This window comes from Dicentrarchus labrax, unplaced genomic scaffold (genome assembly GCF_905237075.1).
Source record: "Dicentrarchus labrax unplaced genomic scaffold, dlabrax2021, whole genome shotgun sequence".
Lineage (NCBI taxonomy): Eukaryota > Metazoa > Chordata > Actinopteri > Moronidae > Dicentrarchus > Dicentrarchus labrax.
Genome location: NW_026136720.1, coordinates 34,324,847 through 34,352,772, shown reverse-complemented (window position 1 = coordinate 34,352,772; position 27,926 = coordinate 34,324,847). Strand labels below are relative to the sequence as shown.

The 27,926-nt window shown below is 43.8% G+C and overlaps 2 protein-coding genes across 2 annotated transcripts in view; one reads left to right on the top strand and one right to left on the bottom strand.

The window, feature by feature from the left end:
- LOC127352727 (scavenger receptor cysteine-rich type 1 protein M160-like) overlaps nt 1–27,926 on the top strand; it is a 258,877-nt gene that overhangs the window by 85,318 nt on the left and 145,633 nt on the right. The window lies entirely within an intron of this gene.
- On the bottom strand, nt 3,678–27,926 carry LOC127352669 (nidogen-1). The gene is made up of 20 exons (XM_051381237.1): nt 27,566–27,926; nt 19,823–20,125; nt 19,284–19,516; nt 18,226–18,842; nt 18,004–18,144; nt 17,205–17,456; nt 16,904–17,104; nt 16,577–16,810; nt 15,614–15,751; nt 15,280–15,408; nt 14,111–14,254; nt 12,441–12,569; nt 10,101–10,346; nt 9,851–10,023; nt 8,953–9,079; nt 7,944–8,115; nt 7,564–7,721; nt 7,349–7,472; nt 6,624–6,736; nt 3,678–5,424 (listed from the first exon to the last, which is right to left on the bottom strand). The coding sequence occupies exons 1-20, from the start codon at nt 27,770–27,772 to the stop codon at nt 5,300–5,302; spliced, it is 3,966 nt and encodes a 1,321-aa protein (XP_051237197.1). The 5' UTR covers nt 27,773–27,926; the 3' UTR covers nt 3,678–5,299.

The following is a 27,926-nucleotide window of genomic DNA, read 5'->3' as shown; positions in this document are numbered from 1 at the left end:
GTGCAGCCACATGTCTCCACAGTTTCCACTGCTGATTTTGTGTTTCCACCTCGAACAGAAAGAATTCTGTGGAGCTTTTCCTTAAAATATAGTCGTTAGTCGTTAGTCGGTTACGGATTCAGGTTATTTCATAGATGACTGTAATGCAGGGGTCTCAAACTCACACTGACTTGGGGCCACTGTTGGTATTGTTATCTCCGGGTCAACGTTCAAGTAAGAAAGTGTAATATTCTGAAACTGTTTCCATTACTACAAACAATGCAAACAGCAGTTTCTATACAGTTTTATATCATTCTTGTTGTTTGCAGTCAAATGAGCTTTTCCATTATTGTGTTTTTATTGTAATTGTATATGAAGGGGTAGTTTAAATTGATGTGAAATAACCGGAAAAAATATATTTTTTAAACTGATTACCTTATCGGTCAGATTATATTATAGTTTTGACATCATGTCTGGGGCCAGAGGGAGGGGGTGGAGGGCCAGAAATGGGCCCCGGGCCGGCAGTTTGAGACCCCTGCTGTAATGAATGTATCACCATCATCTACTATGTTAAAAAACATTAAAGCAGTTTAATAAACTTTTGCTTATTTCATATGAATTGTGCTCATTTTTATTGGATGAAGAAAATAAAAGCAGGTTAATAAAGTATGAAACTGTGAATGAGCTGATTTTAAGTGCTTCACTAGAATTTCTTGTGTTTTTCCTGTTAGTTGGGAATATGTTTGGTTTCTTTGTATTCGAGCGCTTTGCATTCACCAGAGAAGAAAACTTAAAAGCCTCGGTTATGACTCACTAGCTCGTTATTACCACACAGCCATTATTAGTCGGGACAAATTCTGCTTATTCTACAGCATTTTCTACCATTCTTGGAAACAACAGTAGTTCCATGTGCATCAAGCACTGTGCAACCTAACAGCATATCTTAATAAAAGAAGGACGTTAACATAACTTGAATTCAACCCAACTCAAAACTCAATTGTTGAATAACTCAACTGGTTTAAGGGAACTTTTTGTGCAGTATTTCAAGTATTGGTCACATAATTCCAGTTTGTTCCACTGACTCATTTTCTTTAAGTTGACTTTATATAAAACAAAAATGTAGTAAAGCTTAGTATTTTTACATTTTGTGATTTGACCATTTGGAGAATCAATTCATTGTAGATTTTGTATTGTACATCAGCTGTTTGGAGAGTTGCTGCATATGAGTGTAATATACTAAATTGTTCACAGTAAAGTTTGAATCAATCAGATTTCCATCAAATCAAAACCAGTTTTTGATTGTATTTTTAGTCATTTTTCCCTGCAACATCCAATAATCACTGGTGTTGAACACTGGCCTGCTTCTTGTTACATCTCACAGCCTTGATAAATACTCTATCTTCTGCATTAGGCCTGTAGGGTTCATCTGGAAACAACAGCAGTGAATACAATGATGTTGTTTTTAAGAACTCTTGGAAGCCATTGATTTAATTCAATTCAATTCAGTTCAATTTTATTTGTATAGCGCCAATTCATAACAGAAGTTATCTCAGGACACTTTTCAAATAGAGCAGGTCTAGACCGAACTCTTTATGACATTATTTACAGAGACCCAACAGTACCACCATGAGCAAGCACTTGGAGACAAGGGCAAGGAAACACTGCCTGTTAAAAGGCAGAAACCTAGGACAGATCCTCCGGCTCTAGGTGGGTGGTCGTCTGTCTCGACCAGTTGGGGTGAGAGAGAGGAGAGAGAGAGAGAGAGAGAGAGAGAGAGACAGACAGACAGACAGACAGACAGACAGACAGGTGCACAGCAACAACAGTAGCAACAACTACACTAATAGTAGTGACTGATGATGAACATGAAGAAGATGATGGCGATGACAACAACGATGGGGGACAATGAGCAGTGACAATAGTAATAATATTAGTGATATTGGCAATGGCAATCTAGCAGGACCATGGCAGGAGGCTCCACCAGGATCCATGAGAACCTGCGAGACGAGAAAGCACAAGAACTCCGGGGAAGAAGTGAAGTTAGTAACATGCATTAAAGGGACATGAATGAGTGCAGAAAGAGAGAGAAAGAGAGGAGCTCAGTGCACCATGGGAAATCCCCCGATAGTCTAGGCCTATAGCAGCATAACTAAGGGATGGTTCAGGACTCACCTGATCCAGCCCTAACTATAAGCTTTATCAAAGAGGAATGTCTTAAGCCTACTCTTGAATGTGGTGAGGGTGTCTGCCTCCTGAGCCACAACTGGAAGCTGGTTCCACAGGAGAGGAGCTTGGTAACTGAAGGCTCTGGCTCCTGTTCTACTTTTAGAGACTATAGGAACCACAAGTAGCCCAGCATTCAGAGAACGTAGTGTTCTAGAGGGGTAATAAGGTACTATGAGCTCTTTAAGATATGAAGGGGCCTGACCATGAAGAGCTTTATAGGTGAGGAGGAGGACTTTAAATTCTATTCTACATTTTACAGGGAGCCAATGCAGAGAAGCTAGTACAGGAGAGATGTGATCTCTTTTTCTAGTTCCTGTCAGTACTCGTGCTGCAGCGTTCTGAATTAATTGGAGCGTTTTAATGGACTTATTGGGGCAACCTGATAATAAAGAGTTGCAGTAATCCAGCCTTGAAGTAACAAATGCATGGATTAGTTTTTCTGCATCTGTCTGTGATAGTATGTGTCTAATTTTTCTAATATTACGTAAATGAAAGAAGGCGGTCCTAGAGGTCTGCTTTATGTGGGAGTTAAAAGACAAATCCTGATCAAAGATAACTCCAAGATTCCTGACAGTGGTGCTAGAGGCCAAGTTAATGCCATCTAGAGTGACTATATCTTTAGACAGTGAGTCTCTAAGGTTTTTGGGGCCAAGAACAAGAATTTCGTTTTTTTCTGAGTTTAACATCAGAAAATTGCAGCTCATCCAGGATTTTATGTCCTTAAGACATGTTTGTAATTTAGATAATTGATTAATTTCATCGGGCTTGATCGATAGATATAATATTATCACATTATCATATTATGACGTTATTATCATATTATTATGAGTGGTCGATGACCTCTACCACTCGTCCACCCGCTGAGAGTCGGTTGCTGTCTGAAGGTTCGTGGCCACAGGATCATTAACATTCATTGTCTATGTGAGCAATGCATTGTGGGTTAGAGAGATGAGAGGAGTAGAAGTTTAGTTCAGATGTTTCTATAGTCAACCTTTTCTATCAGTGAGTAAAGAATATATTTCACATTATATTCAATAACAGAACTCTACAGCTGCAGATGTTTGTGTGAAACCAGAGATATATAATATATAATATTGATCAGAGATTAACTTTCTGATCAATTCTCTGTATTTTATTATTATTAACAATTAAACAGACTTTTCTCTCAGCTCATCAGAGAGTGAAGCTCTGTTAATGAAACTTGTGTCCAGGTCTTGAAAGTTTACATCTTAAATAATAATCTAAACTTTAAAAATAACATTTTAATTCAGTTTTTTTTAACCTTAAAACCCTTAAAATGACCCCCAAGGTTGGTAACCACCAGTTTTTTGTACCTCTATTTTGATAGGACAGGTAAAGATAGACAGGAAAGGGCTGCAGGTTGGAATCGAACCGCTGCCAGGTGAGCGACCGTACACCTCAAGCATTTAATGTTACATTTCGGCATTCGCAGACTTCCGTAGAAAAGACAATTTTTGTTTTTCTCACTTTTATTTTCCATGAAAACAAACTCGTATCAGCAAATAATCGACTGCACGAGTCTTTAATGTAACAACGATGAAACATGAGAAGTTCATACAGGAGCTACAACCCAACAGACCTTCACAGTAATCATCTTCATCATCATCTTCATCATCAGGTAGATCTCAGGTGAACATCAGCACCATTACAAAATCAGAGAATATCAGGTAATTATTTACAAGTTCATATAAAAAATACACACTGTGAACACAAACAGAATAAATCCAGTCACTGGTTCGTAGTGGGGCTGAAACTGATCATACAGGAGGAAGAAAATACAGAATAATTTCAGATTTAATCCATGAAAAACATTTAATTTATTACACATCCTTTATAAAACATGTAATTTAGTCAGATTATACATTAATTTATCTTCATTAATATCTGGAGTTTGTTATTCTCCTCCTCCGGCGTCCCATCGCAGTGAGTTAGCGTTCGATTAGTTTTCCTACGCTGAAACCTCGAGTGCAACATCCAATCAGATCTGTTCGGATCAATTGATTATCAGTTTGATCCAATCGGGAATCATTGAACAGATTCAATCTTCACTAGAAACATTTAGACTCATTAGTTTTCCTGCAGCGTTCTTGTAGTTAAAACACACTGAGCAGTTAAATATATGAGATTTAAAGCATTAACATAACAGCTAACATTATATTCTCTATATACAGACACAGAGTCACATGGTGTCTCTCTCCCTCTGCCTGTGTTGTATCACATTCTCTCTGTGGTTTGTTTCCATAGCCGGTCTGCTCCGACTGAAACTGCTGTTTTTATCATCTACGTCGGTGAATTAAGGATTTATTTCCACCAAACCAGAGTTGGTGATTGTTGGAAACACTAACAGAGACGCTTTTAATGGTTATCTGCGAGGTAAAATAACCGGTTTTCTCAATGGAGTCTTAAATTTCATATATTTATAAAACCTTTAAATCCAACTCAGCCTTTAGTTGATAAGACTGTATTTCACCTGCAGGTGGCGTCACAGCAACAAGGAAACTGCTCAGTGTGTCACTAATATTCAGATCTGATTAAATATGAAATACAGTCTTTATACTTTACAGGAATAACTTGATAACTGTTTTTAGAAACCTCTAAGAAGTTTTTTTAAATGTCAAACATTTCGAGGCCCGTGGGAACTCTTCCCTCCAGTTTTTGGGTTGCTCGGATTAAATCTGATTGTTTTTCGCAGTTATCTTTCAGACCACACCTATAAGAAATCAATAAGGAACAACTACAGAGTTTCACTTTTAAAATACAATAAAAACATTTTCATATAATCTGGTGAGTGGGTTTAGGTTACCTGCCGTCTTTATAAAATCCCTGTATGTTAGATTAACTGTCACTTCTTCCTCACGTTGGAACGAACCTCCTCACATCAGACACATTATCTGAGCGACCTGCAGCGTGACATCATTAATACGGCGAGGTCTGAACCGCCGTTAAAAACACGGAGAACTCGAGAATGATCGTAGAAATGTTCAGTTCAAGTAAGAAAAGTAGAAAACACCAAAATTCAGTTAAGTGTGTTTTTGTTTCCCGTCGCAGCAGCAGCGTCGTCGCTCTGCAGAACTCACAGGTTCCGCTCCTCGCAGGGGGCGCCGGCGCTGGCGGTGTCCGGGCAGCGGCAGGTGAACCCACCGAGCCGCGGCAGACACAGGTGAGAGCAGCCGCCGTTGTTGGCGCAGTAGTTATAGGCTGACGGGAGAGAGGAGGGAACAAGGTTAGAATCTGTCAGGAAACCAACGTGAGCCTCAACAGGAAGTTCAATGAAGTTTATAAAGACGATTAAGATGTTAGCCTTCAGCGTGTTAGTGTGCTAACAAGTGCTAGCATGTTCCAGAGCTGCAACGGTCAGTGGAAGGAAAAATAATCTGCAGCTACTTTGATTAAATGTTGTTTTAAAGCAAAACTGTTAAATATTTGATGGTTCATGTTTCTTTTTTTACAGTAAATTTAATAATTTAGGTCACAGTGAATAAAAGTTTTACTCTCGTATATTATAACTGCGGTCTGATGCTTTATAAACCAAACTAGTGACTGCGATATCCCGAGACTCCCTTAAAGAAACTTTATGAACTCTGTGAAACGCAGACGACAGATTCTTAATTATTCGAGCCTTCTTGTGAACGCTAAACATTCATTTATTCGGCTGGAGGTCGAAGGGCGAGCAGGAGTCTCTGACATCAGAACAGTAACAGAAGAGGAAGTTTGAGGGTTATTTAGTTTCCACTGTGGAGCGTTTAGTTTAACAGCAGCTTCTAAACTCAGCCGGTTTCATCTGAAACGACCTCCTCTGTTCTCGGCGCCGTCGTCTGCATTCAATCTATTTGCCAAGTAAAACAGAAACAGTTTCGTGAGGCTGCGGCTTCAGGAAGTGGACGAGCAGTTCATCACTGGCGGTCGGAAAGCAGCAGGTGGACGCAGACGGCGGCGCAGTTCGGGGCTCGGAGCCAGATGTGAGTCTCCGTATCCACAGCTGGCTCCCCCGAGGTCACTTCACCGCAGAGTTCCCACGCTTATATCCGACCACATACCATAAAGCGTCTGGAATCAATTACCACACCGCATCTGCTCTCCCACTGCACCGCTCCGGGTCCTGGTCCTCGTACGCGGGGAACAGTCTGTGCTTTACATGTAGCTGCAGCTGTTGTCATGGCAACGGGTTACTGGAAGTTACTGGACAGCGTAGTGAAGTATACGACACTAACTGCCTGAAAACACCGCAGATATTCAGGAAAAGCTGCCGTTAAATCAGGAATTTTAGGCCGAAACAAAACCCCCAAAAACAGCTGGTGAACCCCGGAGGGCCAGCGAGGTCGAACCTTTCCCAGGCAGACGTCGTTAAATGTGACTGAATCAGACGTTCTCTGACTGCAGGTGAAACCGAGCCGTACCTTGCGGACACTGCGTGGGCGTCGTGGTGATGCCGTACAGCCGGGAGCGTTTCTGCGGCAGGAACTCTTCCGTCTCTTTCTCCGACTGACGGTCCACAGCGACCACCGCCTCCCTGGGAAAACAACAACCAGGAAACAGATCAGATACCACGTTTGACCGGAGGCGGCGCGGGGATGAATACAAATGAAACAAAATCTCATTTTCAGGTTTTAGCTGCACGTTGTCAAATAAAGTTTAAAAGGCTGCAGGTCCTCTGACGTCCACTAGAGGCAGCAGCAGTGAGTCTCCATAAGGCCTCATATTACATGTTTACAGCCTTTTGGTCTCTAGAGATAATTTCCCTGTTCTGTAACTGTACACCTGTTTAAATTATATTAAGGATTAAAGTTATGTATAATTAAGGGCGTGGCCGCTCTGAGTGACAGGTGGAGTCAGGACTACCAAGATGGCGTCCACACTGAGCTTCGGATCCTCAGAAACCGTTGATATTAAAAGAATTTAGCTTCTTTAAGTTTGTGTTTAACATAAAAAGCCGATTGTCTCAATGAAACTAATATGTGACACAAAAAGCTTTTTATTAAAAATATCTGTCTGTGACTTTTCTTGATTTATGATTATGACGTCATCATTTTCTTCTTTAATCATTATTTTGTTAATTAGTTGGAACATTTCTGTACAAACACAATAATAACGGTCGTCCACACACAGTCGGGTTCAGTGTTACCTCCTCCAGTCGGTGTAGTAAAGGTTCCTCCCAAAGGAGACCAGAGAGAACGGATACTGGATCCCTTCAACGATCTTCCTCCTCAGCCTGCGGTGAGGATCCATACACTCCACCTTACGAGTACCTGCCCATCAATCAATCAATCAATCAATCAATCAATCAATCAATCAATCCATCCCCAGCAGGATCAGCTCTGAATCTGGTTCCTGTCTCACCTGCGTCGGCCCAACACAGCTGCTGGTTGTCGAGGTCGAAGGTCAGACCGTTGGGAAGTCCCAGGTCGTCTTTCACCAGGACGATCCGATCCGTCCCGTCCATGTTGGACATCTCGATTTTAGGCCCGTCTCTGTTCCAGTCGGCCCAGTACAGCCGCCTGCAGCGCCGGGACAAAGAGCGGTTAGACTGAACTCGGGGCGGAGTTACGGAACAACGAAGGAGCCGACAGACGAGTTTCAAACTAAATAATAAAACTATATATGATATAAAATTTCCAGGTGATTAAACACTAATAAAAACAAACCTATAAATATTATATTAATGTTACACACTGGCCCTTTAATGTTCGTGTGGGGGGGGATCTTTAACGGACACTCACCCGTACGCCGGGTTGGTGACGATGGGTCGGGGGTTGATGAGGTCGGTGTCGAACAGGACTCGCCGCTGGCTGCCGTCCAGCTTGGAAACCTCCACTGTGTCGCGCATGGAGTCGGTCCAGAAGAGGAGACGAGCCACGTGGTCGATGGCGATGCCTTCAGGACTCTGGAGATCTGAGGAGGGACGGTTACAGACACTTAGCTGCAATGCTAACCAGCTAACAGATCCCATTATTCACAGTATTTAACACTGTGAGACTCTTCATCTGGGCCACTGTTGGTTTATAACTGTGTGAGCAGGCTTCCCTCTTCTTTACAGGAATAACAGAAACACAGGCTGTCTTGGTTCTGATGTTTATACTTAAACTTTTAGTGTGTGAGAGGGGAGTGAAAATGAAAACTACTAACAGACTGAAGTAGAAGTACACACAGAGGTTTTACATGTGGGTATCCGGCCATATATGGATGAGTTTGTGTCCTGAGTCAATGCAAACAGACTCCGAGTTTAATACCTGAATCTATTTATACAGAGAACAGACAGAAAGAGCAGATCGCTCTGAGACGTAAATACGTATATATATATATATATATATATATATATAAAATAAATCTGTTACTGACTCCAGGTGTCTTTTTTTAAGTTAATCAACCAAACTCCATTCAGAAAACAAGCATTTTAAAAGTTGTTTGCTCGTCGTGATGTTGTTATTTCAGCATCATTTTGATCCGTTTATTGACGTTAAATCACAGAAACATCTGGTTATTTTGGACTCACAACGCCGCAGTGACCAAGATTAAAGGATAAAAATTACAAATGAAGTAATGTTTGGTTAAATCTGTATACGTGGTGGAATAAACATGGATATATTTATCTGGAAATGAGCTGATTTATGACTCTTAAATAACTCTTCCTGTGCATGTGGACAGCTTTGGGCAACTTCTTCCTGCAGTGTGAACGCAGCGTTTTATATCTGGTTCAGATCTGTCTGGCAGTACGTCCTGGGTTCGTACCTGTAGTGATGACCGGGCTGATGTCTCCTCCGCTTATCCCGGCCCGGCTGATAGCGGGCCCGGTGATGTCGGTCCAGTAAACCATCTTCTCCACGCAGTCGTAGGCCACGGCGATCACCACCCGGTCCTGAGAGGAAGCACAGGAAGAGACAGACGCTTTCATTCATCTGGAGACGCTCTCAAAGAGTCTTTTGTGTGACGGGCCGTCAGCGGGGCGTCGGGCTGACGCAGAGCTTTATATTCAGCTGCAGTCCATTAACGCCGCCTCAGAACAGAAGAAAAGCGTTCTGATGCTGAAATCTGTTGAGGAACAATTCGAGGATTGTTCCAGGAACGCTCAGAAGGAGTTCGGACACATTCAACAATGACAGCGAGTGACCGCGTTCTGCACATACGAGGACCGAATGTCTCTTCTACAAGGAGTCTGTGTAACCAGTAACTCACAGAACCGTTTTATAATCTGAGTCTGGGGCTGGTTTACTCACAGCGGATCGAGATTTAATACCAGCTGTAAACATTAAAGGTTTTATCTTTCTGTTAAAAGCTGTTCAATCATTTAAAGTCGATGTGATGGATCGTCTGTCTGCAGTTCGAATCCCTCCAGGTTTTCACAGGCTGGTTTTTATTTAGATTGTTGATTTCACGACAGCTAAAATATTCCAATGTGAGTTGTGATGTTTAAACTGATTATGGTAAAAGACAGTTGTAATTTTTTGTATAATTTATTCATTAAAATTGCGAAAGAAAGTGCAAATTGCTAAAAAAGTTGCGATTTATTGGGGATAATTCATTGAAAGTCGAAAGCAACTCGTTCCAGTGAGAATAAAATCTGTGATCGGGCCAATGTGAGGAGAAGTTGTTAACTTCCTGGTTCCTGAATGAAGTGATCTGGTCTTACGGGGATGTGCAGCAGAGGTTTGGCCTCCTCCATTTTCATGTTGTACCCGTCCAGAGGAACGTGTTCGATCTTCCCGCTCTGAGCGAACAGCAGGTGTGTTCCCGGAGCGACGGGGTGGACGTCGGGCCGCGGTGTCGGACCCACCGGAGGAGGGGTCACCGCCTGGTCGATACCTGCGCAGGAGAGGAGAGTTTATTGGTCGGGAGTCCCTGAGAGTATAAAGGCAGGAGAGCGTCGTCAGTGAGCTCACACAGGGGGGTGCTGCCGGGGCCGGTGCGGGTGTTGGGGATCTCCTGGCCGTTGGCGTCCACACACCAGCACTGTCCGATGCTGGTGTGGCACTGCGTGGGCTCGTAGGCTCCGTGTTCGTTACACTGAGGGACGTACTGACCGACGGCCGGCCGAGGGCGGAGGAAAGAGAAGAAGCCCGAGCCGGAGGTGGCGGTGGCGGTCTGGGCGCTCTCTCTGTGGCGCTCGCACTGCGTCTTCTCTCGCTCTGGAAACACAAAATAACAAACGTCAGCAACATGAAGGCCTCAAACCTGGGAGCAGTGCGTGGTTAGCCTAGCTTAGCACAAAGACTGAAGGCAGGGGGAAACAGCTAGCCTGGTTCTGTCCAATGTTCAAACTACCAAAGCCAAAACTCTCCGTACTGTAAATACAGCCACGCTGGCAGCAACGATCATTACACAACAGAGAACCTTTTAGCAAGATACATGCTAATATTTGAACTCAACATCCTTAAAGGCGCAGTATGTGATTTCTGCCACTAGGGACTCTCTCACAGCAAAACAATAACAAAGGTTTGATGACACTGAAGCAGCGCGGGATCATGGGAGTTGTTGTCTTTATTGGTAACACTAGAGCAGCCAGTTTTCACCTGTTGCTTTAGAGTTTGTGTTTGTTTTACTCTAACAACGACACAATAAAGGAACACGTGGCGTTCTGGGAGGCCGTTGCAGCGACTGTAGGGGAGGTTCTACATTCCTGCTCCCATTACTAATACAAATATGATCTATCTATTGGTGTTTGTTGTACGTGGCAGCTGCAGATAAACGTGTGTGTGTGTCTGTGTGTGTGTGTGTGTGGGGAGAACCACAGATTAGAGACGAGCAGCGAGCCTCTTCATCTCCGCGGTCACATCCAGGGGCCGCAGTGACATCTGGAGGAGCCTCCTCGAACCCTTATCCTCAGGGGCATCAGCGAGACCAACCACAGAGCAGCCACAACAGACTGACAGACGGCGGCGAGTCTTCGCTGCCAGCGCCACGTCTGCTGCCGACAATCAGCCGAAGAAAGAGCAACCCCCCTGAGAGAGCGAGCCCGGGGGGGCGAGGATCAAAGACACAAAAGGAAGCTGCTCACAGTGAAGAGACGCCGTGACAAGTTTTGACAGGGGACAGAAAGATTACGGCTTTCGGAAGCCAGCAGGTCGTAAAAAGGACCAAAATATGACAAAACTCTGGCGCGGGGGAGCGAGCTGTAATTAGCTCTCAGATCCCGACACCTGGAATCACTGAGGGTGTCTGCAGCTTCTGGCACGCCGCCACTCCGCCAACACGACAACAACAACAACAACAACAGAGCAGACAGAGAAACTACACCTGCTGTCAGCCAATCAGACGACTGCGTGATAATGACACATCAGATCAGGAGGAAGAGGAATTCATTTTACTGTTAACAGCTGCTGGTGGAGAGCGACTGTCTCCATTTGTATTAGCATCTCAAATATATAAATAGAAATATATATATATTTATATACTAACTAGAAAACCTTTATCTCTCAGCTGTGCGTCACCAGGAGTCTAACAAGAGGTGTGTTTATGCTCTGATCACCGACATCCTTCACCGCTCCGCCGTCCCCTCTGAAACGTCCGCCACCCGCCACTAAACCCCCCCGGGCACCATCTTACTGGAGCTCTCGGTCCGTCAGAAGGACCACGCTGCTGCTTTTACGTGTTTAACGCTGCAGTTTACATTCCTGCTGCCCAAAGACTCCTCCAGCTCTCACACTGATCCCTTCACTCTCTCTGCTCTTCTCCAATTTAATGAAAACATGTGAATACATTCTTGTATTCGTACCAGCTGAAAATGATAAATATGCACATATAAACAGTCACACCAGAGACGTTCACTCTGGTTATGTGATACTTCATATTTATACAGAGAGTGGACAGAAAAGGAGATTGTTGGAGAAAAGGAAGAGAGAAAGTTGGAAAATATGTGTGTTATTTGATTTCAGCTGTTGGTTTTACTTTACTATGAATTAAGTTATCATAGTTCTGATCAACCAAACTCCATTCAGAAAAGAAGCATTTTAAAAGTTGTTTAAAAATCTTGCAGACAGAACGACAAAGTCTGAATTCAGCATCATTTTCATCTGTTTATTAACATTAAATAAATAAAGAAGTGTGCAGGATTCAGTGGTGAAGCTGCAGATTGCAACCGTTTGGTAACTGCCCTCCAAGCGTTTAGGCGAAAACTTCGGTGGGCGCAAAACTCATGAAAGCCGCTATCTAGAGCCAGTGTTTGTCCGTTCTGGGCTACCGTAGAAACATGGCGGACTCAGAGAGTGTGTGAGATACCTTACCTGAGGACGTAGGGCTGCAGCGGAAGCCGTCGCCGTGGAAACCAGGCTGGCACTGGCAGGTGTACGAGCCCTGGGTGTTGGAGCACACGGCGTCGCGGTGGCATCGTTCCTGCTGACACTCGTCTACGTCTGAACAGGAAGAAAAAGGAAGCAAAGATGAAGACGAATCCACTCCTCAGGTGCTTTAAAGACGCACTACCACGCATGGCCACTAGGTGCTGGTTCCAAAAAATGTCTCTGGTGGAGAGTGATAGTGATAATACGGCTGTTTGTGGTTAAACTAAAGGTCTATCTCTGTAGGGATCCTTTCCATAATGCTGTCAGACACTGACAATAATGCTAATAAGCACTCATCAACCAAACTCCATTCAGAAAACAAGCATTTTAAAAGTAGTTTGCTCATCCAACAAAGTATGAATAATAATAATAATAACGCTAAACCTTTCACAAATCTGCCTCATGATGTCGTTATTTCAGCTTCATTTTCTTCCGTTTGCTGCAGTTAAATCGCAGTGAGATCTGTATCACAGACTGTATCACAGACCGTATCACAGACCGTATCACAGACCGTATCACAGCCCGTATCACAGACCGTATCACAGACCGTATCACAGACCGTATCACAGACCGTATCACAGCCCGTATCACAGACCGTATCACAGACCGTATCACAGACCGTATCACAGCCCGTATCACAGACCGTATCACAGACCGTATCACAGACCGTATCACAGACTGTATCACAGCCCGTATCACAGCCCGTATCACAGACTGTATCACAGACTGTATCACCGACTGTATCACAGACTGTATCACAGACCGTATCACAGCCCGTATCACAGACTGTATCACAGCCCGTATCACAGACCTTATCACAGACCGTATCACAGACTGTATCACAGACTGTATCACAGACTGTATCACAGACTGTATCACAGACTGTATCACAGACCGTATCACAGACTGTATCACAGCCTGTATCACCGACTGTATCACAGACTGTATCACCGACTGTATCACAGACTGTATCACAGCCCGTATCACAGACTGTATCACCGACTGTATCACAGCCCGTATCACAGACTGTATCACCGACTGTATCACCGACTGTTTCACAGCCTGTATCACAGCCCGTATCACAGACTGTATCACAGCCCGTATCACAGCCCGTATCACAGACCGTATCACAGCCTGTATCACAGCCCGTATCAGACTCTGTTACAGTCCTCTCTCTACGTTGCAGCTGTTCAGACCCAGAGTGGGGGAGATGTATATATAAGAGATGAGCTGCACAGCTGTAAGGGAGGCCCCTTATGTTTCCTGTCCCCGGGGGCCTCGGGCCTGAATTACAGCATGTTACACTAAAGACAGTTCACATGGAAAACTCCCATAATGCTGCTGTTTGAATGTGAAATGTAGTTTGTCCACAATACAAACGTATTTCTGTTATATTGGTATCTAATAGTGTTCTCTTGTGATAAACAAGCCTGGTGACCTTCCTTTACTGGACTTTGTAAAGTAACAGACGCTTTTTTAAGGATTTTAACATGAAAATTATACTTATTTCTTCTGTAAAACACATCAGAAACATTATAGTTTGTATGGATCTTTCAGTGCTACCGCCACCGAGTGCCAACAGTCGCCACAGCCGGCGAACGGTGTGAACTCACCGCGACACCCCCGTCCGTTGCCCACAAACCCCGGCAGGCAGGAGCAGGCGTAGGCCGAGCCTCCGGTGTAGCTGCACAGAGCTCGTTCGGGACCGTCACAGTCGTGAGTTCCTCTCTGACAGTGATCCACCGGGCGGTCCTCCTCTGTAGGACGAGACAGACGACATGTTAGCGTTAGAAGATTTAACTAGATGACTATCAATGTAAATTAACTTGCTAGTGTTTTCTTATAGAGCAAAACCAGCCAGCTATGCTAACATTAGCTAACTTAAGATGTGACCAGTACTGTTAAGTTAAGATCACCTTTGTCAAGTCCAAGACAACTAAAACATGTATGTTAATAAAAACAATGAATTTGTGTCGCAGCTCGTACTTTAAGTTCTGTATTAATGAGTTAATGTAATTAATACATTGAGAGCAGACAGACGCTAACCAGGTGATAAAATACTGAAGATTTTCTCTAATAAAATCAAAATTCAAACAACACTTCAAGAAACAAATTGCCACTGAACAAAGTAACAAAAAGAGAAAAACTATTGTTCAAAAAATAAATTAATGGAAGGACATAGTTAATCTGAGTTTTGAAATCTCTTTATTTTGTTTGTGTATTTATTCATTTTAATGTTTATTAAATTTAAAAACAACATGTTGAAAAATGGAAATTACTTTAATTATTAGTTATATCCACATTTTAGACTCAGTGATCAGTTTAAGTTCAATGAGAAAAAACATGTATTTGGAAAAATGTCTGAAGATTTCTATTTAATGCTTTATTGTGTCACAATAATAAGTTTAATTATCTTCATTTGGGGGATTTTCCAATCAAATATTGATATATGTGATCGATTAAATCATCAATATTTCTGCCACCTTCTCACCAGCTCATCAATATTTCTCCAGATCGCCCGTTAGCCGGGTATACACACATTTACAGCCATCTTTTCCTTCTAAAGCTTTTACTTTTTCTTGGCACTTCAGGGCCTCTGTAAGTTTTAACTCAACAAAGAACAATCAGATTGAAAAATGGTACAAAACCTTTATTGTTTATGTCTGCTGGCGGCTGTTAGAACATCTGTATGTGCATCAGGGGACTCTTCAAACACACTCCGCCCACCCACACAGCTGTGCACACACACACACACACACACACACACACACATCAGACGTACCAATGCAGGTCTTTCCGTCGCTGGCGAACACAAAGCCTCTCGCGCACTCGCAGCGGAAAGTCCCGGGCTGATTGCTGCAGACGGCGTTGGACCCACAGACCTGAGGAGTCTCCCTGCACTCGTCAATATCTGCCAATAACACACCGACATAGAGATCAATGATCAATAGAGGAGACACACACACACACACACACACACACACACACACGTGAATATTTCCAACCTAGTTTCCTCCACAATCACAGAAATAAATCCAGGTTGTGTTTGTAGCTCTGGTACCGAAAAGTTCATATTCAACACGTTTTCCTTTGTGAGCGTGCAGAGGTTGCGTTACCGTGGCAATAGCGTCCATCTCCAGTGAAACCATTTGTACATTCGCAGGTGAACTGGAGGCCTTCGCCCGGCCTGCACGCAGCGTTGATGTCGCAGCCGTGTCTGCCGGTGAAACATGGATTCTGCTCCGGGACGCTGCCTGAGGGAACAGCTGCAGGTTAGAAACATCCAACCGGGACAGAGCGCGCTGCTCGAAGGCTGTAAACATGTTTATTTCTGCTATAACTAACTAGCTATAATAACTGAAAGGGTTTATTGATTATCTACAGGAGGGTAAAATTACTCAATAGAGTCGTCTTGTTCCCATGATGCAGCTGGAGTGGTTGGAGCTCCTCACAGGAAACACCAAACAGATGTTCCAGTTGTGTTTGCTTGTGTAACTCTTTTACCTTTAACCCCCCTTTTTATTTAAAAGTATTAAAGAAGTTCCTCCTGGTGCCCGTCCCCCGGCCCCCGGCCCCCTGTCCACCCCCCACCCCCCGGCCACCCGTCCCCCACCGCAGACTGGAGGTTGGTATATCGTTGGCCTCGGCCGGTGACCTTCACCCCCTGCCAACGCTCTCACAGCCTCTCTGATTGCAGCTGAGGAAATACAGCCGGGCTCACGTTACTGTTTATCTTCCTCTGATGTTCCACTGCAAACACCGCAGAGGCACTAAACCGTCGGAGGCGTGTTTCAGTGCATTCCTCGGGGTAATAACACACATCTTTGTACTCTGACTGTCCCCGACAGACGACCAGGAGACACGGACGTCTCCTCTTCAAGGACCTGAACAATCTGTGAACTCGCTCTTCAGGTAGCCGATCGCATACACAGCAAATATCAGACATTTCTTCACTGAATATAAGATAATATCTTGCTGTTAAGTATTGATTCTTATGGAAAAATTAGATTTATGGTCTCAGTCTCTAGTTTCAAAGACTTTTTCAGTATCAGGATACAAAATTGACTCTGAGGACTCACTGTGGACCGAGCCGATCCTGTTGCTCATGGCGTAGCGGACCAGATTGTTGTCGGCGTCGAACATCACAAAGATCTGGTCCACGCTGAGCTGCTGGGTGGACGGTGCCGGCCTGGTGGCCTCGTCGTGTGGGCAGCTCTGGAAGGTGACAGTCTGGCGCCACTGGTAGCTTCTGGTCTGGACGGCACCGTCAGGGGAGGTGACGGTGTAGTCGCGGTTGGAGGAGGAAGTGATGACTGAGAGGAGAAAAAGGAAACACTTTTACATCCAGTACGACTTTGAATTATTGGTTTGACCCCTTCGGTGTGTTAGTTGGTATCAGTCCTTACAGTTCCTGTCGTACTGGTAGATCTCCTTGTACGGGTTGATCTGCACCGAGGAGCCCTGCAGGATGGCGGGCAGACGTCCCTCCAGGTCGGTGCGAACCACCAGGTGGTCGTGTTCATCGATTCCTTCAAACCGCTGCTTGATGCTCAGACGCTCGTTGCCGGGCTGGAAGATCACCTCGGCCTGACGGGAAAACACGCCACCTGCATGGATGTATAACATCACACGGTCAACTAACATCTATCCAGATTGTTGTGAATATAGCCATTATATTTACAACAGCACACAACAATGTCCCCTCACCAGTAACACTGAAGCCGTTCTGGTAGCCGGGCTGCTCCAGGGCGAAGGCCCAGCCGATGACTCCTCCCAGGGAGGACAGTGGCTGCAGGGAGGGGCCCAGACTCTTGGGGATGTTGCTAATGGCCACGTAAGCCCGTCCGTCATTGGCTACCACGTACGAGTGCAAGTCGTTGTTACCGAGCTCCACGGGGAAAGTCGAGTTCCCGACAAACACTCGGCCGTTCACCTCCCCGCTCATTCTCTGTGGTTTCCCTGGAAAACAACAAAGTTCAGCAGTTCAACTAACGGATCAGAGCCGCATCAGGACCAACTCTTGCAGCTGGTTTCCCTCAATTAACAGAATATCTCATTGATTCTTTCTACAGAACCAAAACATGTGTCACCAAACTGGTGTCTCGCTAATCTACAGCTGACTGTTCCTATACCTAAAAGAAATGTTACGCTAAGCTGCGAGACAGAGAGCTAACGTTATGTGTAACAAGACTAGCTCGCTATCAGCCAATCGAGATTTTCACATTTTGTTTTTATTGGATTTATTTCAGCGCATTAATTCAGAATGCTTAACTGTTTCAGTGGAACTACTCAGTTGGAGTCCAACATCAGGTATTAATGGAAACCCAGCAGCCAATCAGAATCCAGTATTCACGCAGACCATAATATAAAACCAGTCAGTAGAATCTGGTTGTACAGAAACCCAGAAAATGTGGTGTTTTCTAGTCCATTCACATGAACTTAAGAACATGAACTTAAGAACATCTTCACCATTAACAGTTTCAGTAACGTTGATGATGATTCTCACCATCTGCGACACAGTCCTTCCCGTTGCCATAGAAACCAGGCCTACAATGGCAGCAGTACCCATCGCTGTAATCCCTGCAGTCAGCGAAGGCCGAGCACTTGTGGCTGTTGTGGGCACACGTCTCCAAATTGTACCTGAATACTGTGAAAACCACCCGAGAACGAGACAATCAGCGTCGAAAACTTTAACAAGAACTTTAACCCCAAAAAACGTTTGATTTACCATTCACGTCAAGGTTCTCGTCTTCATCTACCACAACGATCTGGGGTTGGTGGGGCCGGGAATAGGGTGGCACTGGTTGGACTGGTTCAGGGTTGGCGTAGCGTGGTTCGACTGGATTAGGATCAGGATACCTCGGCTGGACGGGAGGGTATCTGGGCTCAGGGGTTTCAGGGATGGTGTATCTCGGTTGCAGCGGCTCAGAGACGGGGTATCTGGGCTCAGATGGGTCCGGGTACCTTGGTTGAGCCCTCTCGGGGTTGGTGTATGTCGGTGTGACGATCTCAGATTCGGGGTATTCTTCTTCATAGTACGGTTCTTCAACTCCCGGTTTGGCTTCCCCCGGCGTGGCGGTCACAGCGTCTGGGTAGCTGGGTTGGTTCTCAGCAGGAGCCGGCGTCGGGAACTCCTCCTCCTCTTCGGGTCCCGCCTGGGGTTCGTGGGTTGAGAAGTCCATCGTCGTTTGCTCGTCGGGTTGCCTTGGCAACAGGGTCACAGGAGGTTCAGTGGTATTCTCCTCATCACGAAGGCTAGAGGCCATTCCCGGTGTAATGGAGGCAAAGAATGGCGAGGAGCCGATCTCGTACACCCAAACTCCAGCCTGTCCTGAGGTCGTCTTCCTGGTTGGATATAAGACAGAAGAAACATCAGAGTTTGGATGAAACTCCCAGCAGTTGTTGTTTAGCTGTGGAGCCGCTGAAGCTACGCACATTTTTAATGTATGACCATGAAAGAAAATGGTGGAAACAAAAAAGAACTATATAGTTGCTCGGCTAGTTAGCATTAGCTAGCTACCTAGCCATTTAACTACGTAGCTAAAGATTGATGTAGATTAGTTATATAGTTAGCTAGTAATGGTATATTTGATTCCAGATTCTGAACGGCTATAAGATCTTTCAAGGGAACAAACACTTGATATTAGCATAAAAACTTATTTTCCAATCACAGTTTTATCTGCGTCATTGTTTCTGTCACTCAACACAGTCAATGTGTCAAATTCAAATTATTATAAAGTTGTAAACATGTAAATCACAGCTGTAACAAATAAATCAGACTCATACTCAGTAAGGTCCCTGATGGACGTCTCCTCATCGGTGGTGGTGCGGAAGTACGTCCCCTGACTGGCGCTCCACGACCACCAGCTCTTTACGAGGCCTTCATTGAAGCCGGCCTCCAGGAGCTTAGCCTCGCCACCGACTGACGTGTAGAGGAACTGCAGGCCACCTATGGGGTAGAGAAGGATGGCGCAGGAGGACGACTCCATGGAGGCCACGACAAGCTGGAATGTGTTTCTCTGAAAGTACAAAAGGAGACCCTTCTAAGTCCCGTCCCCTTTTTGTTCCATGCTCCAATAGCAGGTAAAGTAATTCTTCATTGTGTTTGTTTGGTTGCTGACTCAGTGACAACTGTGGTGAGCAGCAGTGGTAATTACAATGTGGTCACTCAAGAACAAACATCAATCATCTTCTGCATTTCACAACTTTTCTTCCTCCCATCCAAGAACTTATAAGTAGGATAGTTCAAGTGTTTCATCTCCTCTTTGTTCCTGCCATAAGCCTGCAACTATCTGCTCCTTAAAAAACCCAACATGGTCGCTCACCTTAGCGTCCAGTTCGTCTCCCCGTCCTAAGGTCCCCTGGGCGACCATGTTCTCCCAGGTGACGACGAGGGCGCTGGTGGGCTCCACTCCGTCGTCTCTGGGGAAAGCTCGCTTGATGTGCTCGGCGGAGCGACTCAGTACGTCGGGGCTGCTGTCCTCCCTGAAGTAAACCCTCCCCTTTCCATCGCTGCTGTCCAGGTCTCCCAGCAGGGCTGCAATCATATTGAAACTGGAGGGCATCTTCCCCAGGTACTCATCCTCCGCCGGAGGGTCGGCGAAGGCCACAAATCCATTAGTGTTGATCTGGAACAGAAGGCAGACCAGGTTTATTTGTTAATGAGGGATCAAACAACATAAAGCATACCCTGCTTTATGGTCTGTTTTACTCTCAATGGGACCATCAGTTACTAAATGAACATCATGCTGTATGGAAGAAGACTGAAACTACAGACTGAGACCAGAAACTCATCAGGAAATTGTTTACTGAGCTCATAAATCAACTGAGAAGTTGACTCATTTCTCCATAAGACTGAATGGTATCAGTTTATATTGCAACCAGTGGAGCTGCCCCCTGCTGGCCGTTACATAGAAAGCAGGTTTAAGACAGACCCAGAAGATCTGTCCACTACTTATATTCAGTCAATGATTATTAATAATTATTAACTCAAAGCTGGATCTTTCTTTTCTTCCATAATGGAGGACTGATCCTGAAGGGAAGAATAAGAAGAAGAAGGCAGGAGAGGCTCTGCAGACCTCCAGTTATAGCTCCAGTAGGGATTCAGGTCCCGGACCCGCCTACAGCTCTGCTCGCTTTGTCTGCCCACAGGAATTCCACACAATGACTTCCCATTCACTCGGAAGAAAAGGATCCTTTTAACGTCATTAACTCAAATCCGCCTCGCACTGAACGGGAGCCTCGTTTACGAACTGAGACCACGAAGACTCAACTGGTCTCCACTCAGCTGATTGCCTCTTAACAATGAATACAGTCACTTGGTGAGGTTCTCTCAAGTTTCAGAGTCAGTAAGTCCGACTTCAGGGGGTGTTTCCAATTGAAATTTCCAACTGGGATACTCAGAAAGAAATTCCCATTCTTTAAGAACTCATTTTCCAGGATCTTTTCAGGACTTTTCCAGGGGTTTTCTTGACAATACAGGACAGCACTTGCTCACAAACAGTTAGGATATGATGTGACTGGAAAACAAGTCTCTAATTTACCAGGTTTCCCAGAATACCTGGGAATCCTGGGAATGCACCAATAGTTGGAGGACCGAGGGGTCAGTGGGGGCAAACAGCTAATTTCTGCCCCTAGTGGGCTAGTATAGTATTGTGTTTTTCTTTTCACAAACATGAAAGAAATTAGCACATTAGTTGTTTAGAAAACCTTTCAAAAGTTAGAAATTTAAATTTAAAAGAGGGAAAAATGTTGAATTGAACCCTGAATGTTCATATTAAGGTCATATTTTGAAAAACTGTTATTTCAGCCTACAAACTTTAACAAATAGTGATTCATAAATGTTTCTAATTCTAATAAAAAACGAGCCTGTTCAGCAGATCTGCGCACTTTCAAGACAACACAGGCTGCTCTGTTGTTAGCAACATGCTAATGGATTTAAAATGGCTGCTGGTACCTGTGATATCAGATTTCTCTGCACAGGTAGAAACTACATCTGCAGTGTGTTTGACAGATTGTCATTAATATCCCATCGGTGACGCTGAGCAGCAGACGGAGCGCCGTTATCTATTATTTATAAAAGGATTAGGGGACTGTGTTTCCCAGAGTTCAACTGGTATGACGATGGTTAATGTGTATCCGTGAACCAGGAGGCCTCTCAGTTCAAACAACCTTCATCATCACATGTAAACTGTTTCTACAATGGAGTTCACCCTCCCTAAGCCCTGCCCCTTTTTGCTCTGCGCTCCAATCACAGATGAGAAAGCCTCAACTTCCTGTACTTAGATATGCTTTATGCTAAGCTAATCTATGTTGGAAATACAACCACATTTTGAGATGTAAACGAGAGGTTCAACACTGCGTCAGTCTCTGCAGCAGCGACCTCCATCAGGAACCATCAGAAACACCCAGTCTGAGCTGGTACTGATGTTTGTTTCAGGCCTTAAACACATCAGCAGCTCCAGATATAAACTGTGTGTCTAACAGTCCTCCATCTTATCTCAGCATGTGAGAGAAAGCAGCTGCACAGAGACGTCCCTTCATACAGCTGAATCCTCCTCATCTTTCTCCTTCCTGTGGTTAGAACATGATGGAAGAGCTGAGACTGGAGATATATAAGGAGAAATAAATAGATATAGAGGCCAGAGGCAGATTGTTCCTCATTGAAAGGTCCGGTGTGAAACACTGAGGAGGATCTGTTAAATATAAATATTCATAGGAATGTTTTTATTAATGTTTAATCACCTGAAAATAAGAATCATTGTGTTTTTGTTACCTGAGAATGTTTTTATCTACAGAGGGAGCGGGTCTTCTTCTGGCGGAGTCCGCCATGTTTCTACGGTAGCCCAGAACAGACAAACCAGACCCTGCATCTAGATAGGGTCTTATGCGTTTTTTGTGAGTTTTGCAGCCACCGTAGTTTCTCATACACTCTTGGAGTTGGATGGTGAGGGCAGAGGTCACAAAGATGACAACTTTAGACATGATAAAGTCAAAGAGAAGGTCTATTCTGCAGCCAGCCACCAGGGGGAGATAGAGAGAGCTGTCATGGCGTCCATCTGTACATGTGGATGGATAACAGTTTAAATCTGTTCACTGTCAGAGCTCTGACCAGCAGCCGATGGAAAAAAACCCCAAAGAAAGTTGAAATAATTCAAACTGAGGGTGAGAACATAAACCGACTGAAGAGGAAATGACTCTACTGGAGCAGATCATAAATCTCTACCAGCAACCAGCAGCAGAGAGTCTCTGAGAGAAAGAAAGAAAATATCGGAGTTTGAGATGAAATAAGAGCCGAGGAGGAGCGCGGTGCCGCTCCGCTGCCTCTGTAAAGACCTGGAGGGTTTCAGCTCAGACTTCCTCCAGAGAAACGCATGACTGACGGCAGCATGTGGGTGAAAGGACGGACGCTCTGCGGCCTCAGCAGGTATCCGACTTCAGAGAGGACGCCCGCAGAGCCGAAGACACTCGAGCTTCATCACAGAGCAGACAGGAAGTCTTTTGTCTGAGTGGGACAAGCTAACAGCTAACAGCTAACAGCTAACAGCAAGAAAACCCCCAAATCAAAAATACACATTTTCCTGTTTCTGAGATTTCAACCTTCTCTCCAATATATAATGTTGTTTTGTTTTTGTTGTTTGAATTGTATTATTATTATTATCATTATATAAACTTATTCAGTAACTGTTTGCACTAATACTGTTTTCATTATTTCTATTATTATTCTACATTTTCCTTTTTTATTTATCTAATCTTTTTAAATTAACTAAACTTATAATAAACTTTAATTTTTTCGTAAATTATTTACACTTGTTTTTATTATAATATATATATATATATATATTCTTTTTTTTCTGTACCTCGTTTTATTTATTAACTTATTTATTACTATTTGCACTTTTCTGAAAAGTAACCAACAAAGAGTATAAAGAAAAAAGAAGTTGTGTCTCCATGTTGGACGTCTCTGCTGTATAACTGTCCTGTTAGTACAAGTAATAAACACACGTACAGTTTCACATCACGTGTCTTCATCAGTGGAAACTGACATCACACATGTCCGACCCCTGAGATCATCGTTATCTGTGTGAGAACAGCGGAGGGAGGAAACCCGCTGAGCTCCGACAGCTGGTTTCTGAGGACAGATGTATTGCATCTATACGTTCCAGATGTGCCAACTCCACGAGGAACGCTCGGCTTCCTGTCGAGGACTGAGCGTACCCGCGTCTGGAGCCGAGCCAGCAGGTTTCATTTCATAATCCAGAGTGTTTCCAAAAGCTCAGTGTCACTCTGAATGTGAGAGCACTGATAATGACTGAGCACACACCAACAGGGTGTCTCTCCTTTTGGGGGGGGTGAGGCAGAGACACTTAAAAGAGGGGGTGGGTTCGCTTTATGGACTCACAGCCACCCGTTAGAGCACAAACTCTTGCTGTTTGGACGAACACCAACAAACATATCCGGCTTTATTTTATATATAAGATATATATCATCTTCTCTAACTTTTTACACCTCAAAGAAATATTATACTACTATACTAAGTGCCGAAGTTATGACCGACGGCTTCTTAAAACCTGCAACATTTTTGTTTTAATCTGTTTTTATTCCTGAAAACATTCCTGAATAATCTCTGATTGGATTTGATTTTAAAGATTTAAAAACTTTTCTGTTTGGTTTCAATCTGTTTTCAGCTTTATTGTATTAATAGCTAGGACAGAAATGATAATGGTAATAACGGTAATGATTAACTGATTTATCCAACAACAAACTTCATTACATGTCTGCTCAGAATTAACCACCAGAGTCCAGAGACCTTCGCAATGTCCCGTTGACTTCCTGTCCTGACCCAGAGCTTGTTTGAACAGGAGGACAGAAAACAAATGGCAGAGTGACCGAAACAGTGTCGGTGTCAACGAGGTTCAGCAGCTCACAGATATTTACTATCTGATAATGATATTGATCCTGTATTGACAGTCAGACTGTGGACATATGACGGCCTTTAGCTCGTGTTTCTAGAGTTACGTGTTGTTACGAACACGTTAGGAATTGTTAAAATGTGATATTTCTTAAAGGGAGTTTGGTGCAGGGAGCTTTTAGTTGGATTTAAACTGCTGATATGGATCATTGTTAACGTTTATCTCCACTACAGAAACACTAGCTAACTGCTGAAGGCTGATCAGGTTGTCTGACGGTTAGTTTGATTGATGACTCCTGATGAAACGTAGTTTGGAGTCGGCCCGGTTGTGAAAGATCCTGCAGTGTTTGACCTCCTGTTGCTGATCACAGTGTGAAAACCACGATGACTTCAAGACTCCGGATTAAAGACAGAAAGTCATATAGTGTGAGCGAGGTATGAGGGGCCATGAGGGGCCACAGTGGCTTTGTTGTGGAGCCCCTATTGTCCCTCTTCATCTCCGTATGTGCCCCGCCACCTCCAGGTGAACACAGGGACCCACACTCTATGTACGTCAGCAGAATATGACCCAGAATAAACAGCAGAACCTTCTACAAACAGAAAAGAACCAAATCACCAATGCAGGACCCCCGTAGATACGCCTCCATACTACAAATCTACATTCAATCAAAGCACCTCTGGGGGCCCCTGGGGGCCTCTGGGGGCCGTTTCTGTAAACCAGGTTTACCAGTTGACACTCTTCCTCTTTGAAAACAAATAAAGCTGAAGTGATTTTTGTGCTGGAAACAGGAGCAGACGTGTTTCACACCGAGTGTAGACGCTGGATCTGGATTAGTGGTCACATGACCTGAGGAATGCATTCACAGTGTGTGTGTGTGTGTGTGTGTGTGTGTGTGTGTGTGTGTGTGTGTGTTGAAAGGCTTATCTGTGCTTTTAATTGACTCACATTCCAGCTGCTGTTCGCATATTCAGAGAGAACAACAACAAACCTGCAGCTCCACCTGTCTGTTCTCCAGAGGAACCGAGAACAACAACAACAACAACAACAACAACATGTTTATTACAAACTGCTCTTTCACACATACAACCAACCACACTGAGTAAATCTCCTCCGGCTGTAATAAACACTGAAGCAGCTTGTTGAGCTCAAATGAAACAACAATGAAACGTTTCCATCAGTTTCTTTTCTATCTTGTTTCCTTGTGAATGTGATAATGAGTTCGGTTGCTATACAAATAAAACTTTAAACTACAAAGTATTTACTCACTTTCTGTAGTGTACAAGAAGAAAGTTGAGAAAACTCATGTTTTAGAGTTGAATTGTTTCAGATGGCGATTTGTTTGTTTCTAAAACTTAAATTTCTTCACTGAAACCAACAACAGTAAAGTTATTAAACATCTCTCAGTAATCAGTAATAAACTTCTCTTCAACTATCCTGAGTTACATTCTGAGAGTAACTAAATACATTTACTCCATTACATCTGGCAGCTTTAGTTACGTTAACATATAAAGAGTTTATAAAATCTGATGTTTAGCTGTAAACTTTTCCTTTGATGGATTTAAACGTCTTTGTGATAACTTTGAGGTTTTAACTGTTAGTTCGTCACTTCTCTTCTCACTATTTTCACAAACCAATCAATCAATCAATCAATCAATCAATCAATGGATCCATAATGAAAATATACAACAGTAAAATCCTGCTTCCACATTAAAGCAACGAGAACAATCTGAAACCTGAAACTCTTTAACTACAGTTATAAATACTGTAACTCGTCCAGTGTAATTAGAGTACTCATACTGCAGTAAAGGCTCTGAACTCTTCCTCCTCCTCCTCTTCCTCCTCCTCCTCCTCCTCACACCAACACCTTCAACGTGTCACCACAAAATCACAACTCTAACCACCAGAGTCAGAACGCTGCTGATGTGGATCCCACACAGAGAGACAGGGAGGGCTTTTATTTTGTAAACAGAGTGTGTATGTGTGTGAGTGTGTGTGTGTGTGTGGGGGGGGGGAGGGATTAACAGCCAATAGAAATCCTTATCAGGTGTCAACAAACAAACAGAGTGAGGAGGCCGATCGGTAATCAATCACATCAATTAGGCGTCTGCTCGATATTTGCATAAGAAATAGTTGAAATAGTGAAAGAAGTGTAAGAATTGACCCTCCCTAAGCCCCGCCCCCCTTTACCTCTGAGCTCCAATCACAGTTGAGCAAACCTCGGCCAACTTCCTCCTCTCAGGTACTTAGATATGCTACATGCTAAGCTAATCCATGTTCAAAGATTTAAAAAAAGAGTAATCGCACATTCGCCATTATTAGCAAACGTTGGCTAACTGACATTTTAAAATCAATGAATTTAATCAGCTTTAACAGGTAACTGATTAAAACTCCTGATCAATAACAGTAGCACTCAGCTGTGATTGGAGCACAAAGCAAAAAGGGGCGGGGCCAAGAGAGGGTCACTCACTGGAGGAGGATGATGAAGATGATGAAGATTGAACAGAAAATCTTATCAGGTGTCATCACTCCAACAGAGCGGAGACAAAGTGATTGAAAGTGAAGATTGTCTCAAAAGAGAACTTAATAGATACATCAATCAATTCTGGATCAATAATCAGTGGTTCAATAAAATGTAAAGAAATCACTTCAGGTTGGGGAATGAAGAAGATCTCATCAGACTGCTTTATGAAAACATTTAATACCAAAGTCCCTTTAAAAAAACACTGATTTTAGAGTTTATACAGTAACTGATATTAGAGAGTTTTAGGTTCAATAATCAATAAATTATGTTTTATAACTGCTTCCTTATGTTAGTTAAGTACAACTAATAAAAATCTGATCAATTATTAAATTGATCAGGAAGCAGCAGAAAAAAATACATTTTAAAATGTGTTTTTGCCTCAATGAGTGAAATTGTGATAAAATAAAAACTAATGACGAACCTCATTTGAGTTTCAGTCATTTTAAGACTTTAAGATTTGTTTTATTTCTCAGATGCTGATTTATTTTTAATCTTATTTAATCAAGTTGGATTTTTACTCTTTTGTTTTCTTTCTTACGCCGATTCCTGATTCAACTTTAATGAATTAACCTCCTCATTAAATTTGTCCTGTTTCACAATAAAAACAATAAAAACCATCCGGATGTTAAACTCACGTAAACTTTATCGAAGGTCTGGCTGAAGAAGAACACGGATCCGTTGAGGGGCAGCTCGGCGGTGGAGTCCGACCCGGGCTGCAGCTGCTGGTCTCCGGCTTCTTCTCCGAACTTAAACAGCTCCTGGAGCTCCAGAGTCCGGCTCGGGACACTCAGGCTCAACAAGCACGACCAGAACCACCACCAGCTCCGGGACCCGGGACTCATCTTGTCTCTGCTCCACAGACGCGGTCGGACCAGCGGGGCCACCCAGCGGAGAAAGCCCGGGGAGGAGGTGAGGGCAGCGGGGCGACAGAGGAGCCGATACAGAGGCGCACAGCGGCGGAGTGAAGGAGCGGGAGAGGCGGGAGGGAGGGATGAA

Bases quoted from the DNA above. Each gene is read 5' to 3' on its own strand.
- LOC127352669 (XM_051381237.1), bottom strand. From the start codon at position 27,772: ATGAGTCCCGGGTCCCGGAGCTGGTGGTGGTTCTGGTCGTGCTTGTTG. The intron at 16,811-16,903 runs GTAAGGACTGAT...TTCTCCTCTCAG, and splicing joins CTACCAGTACGACAGGAACT to TCATCACTTCCTCCTCCAAC. The intron at 15,409-15,613 runs GTAACGCAACCT...TGTTATTGGCAG, and splicing joins AGATGGACGCTATTGCCACG to ATATTGACGAGTGCAGGGAG.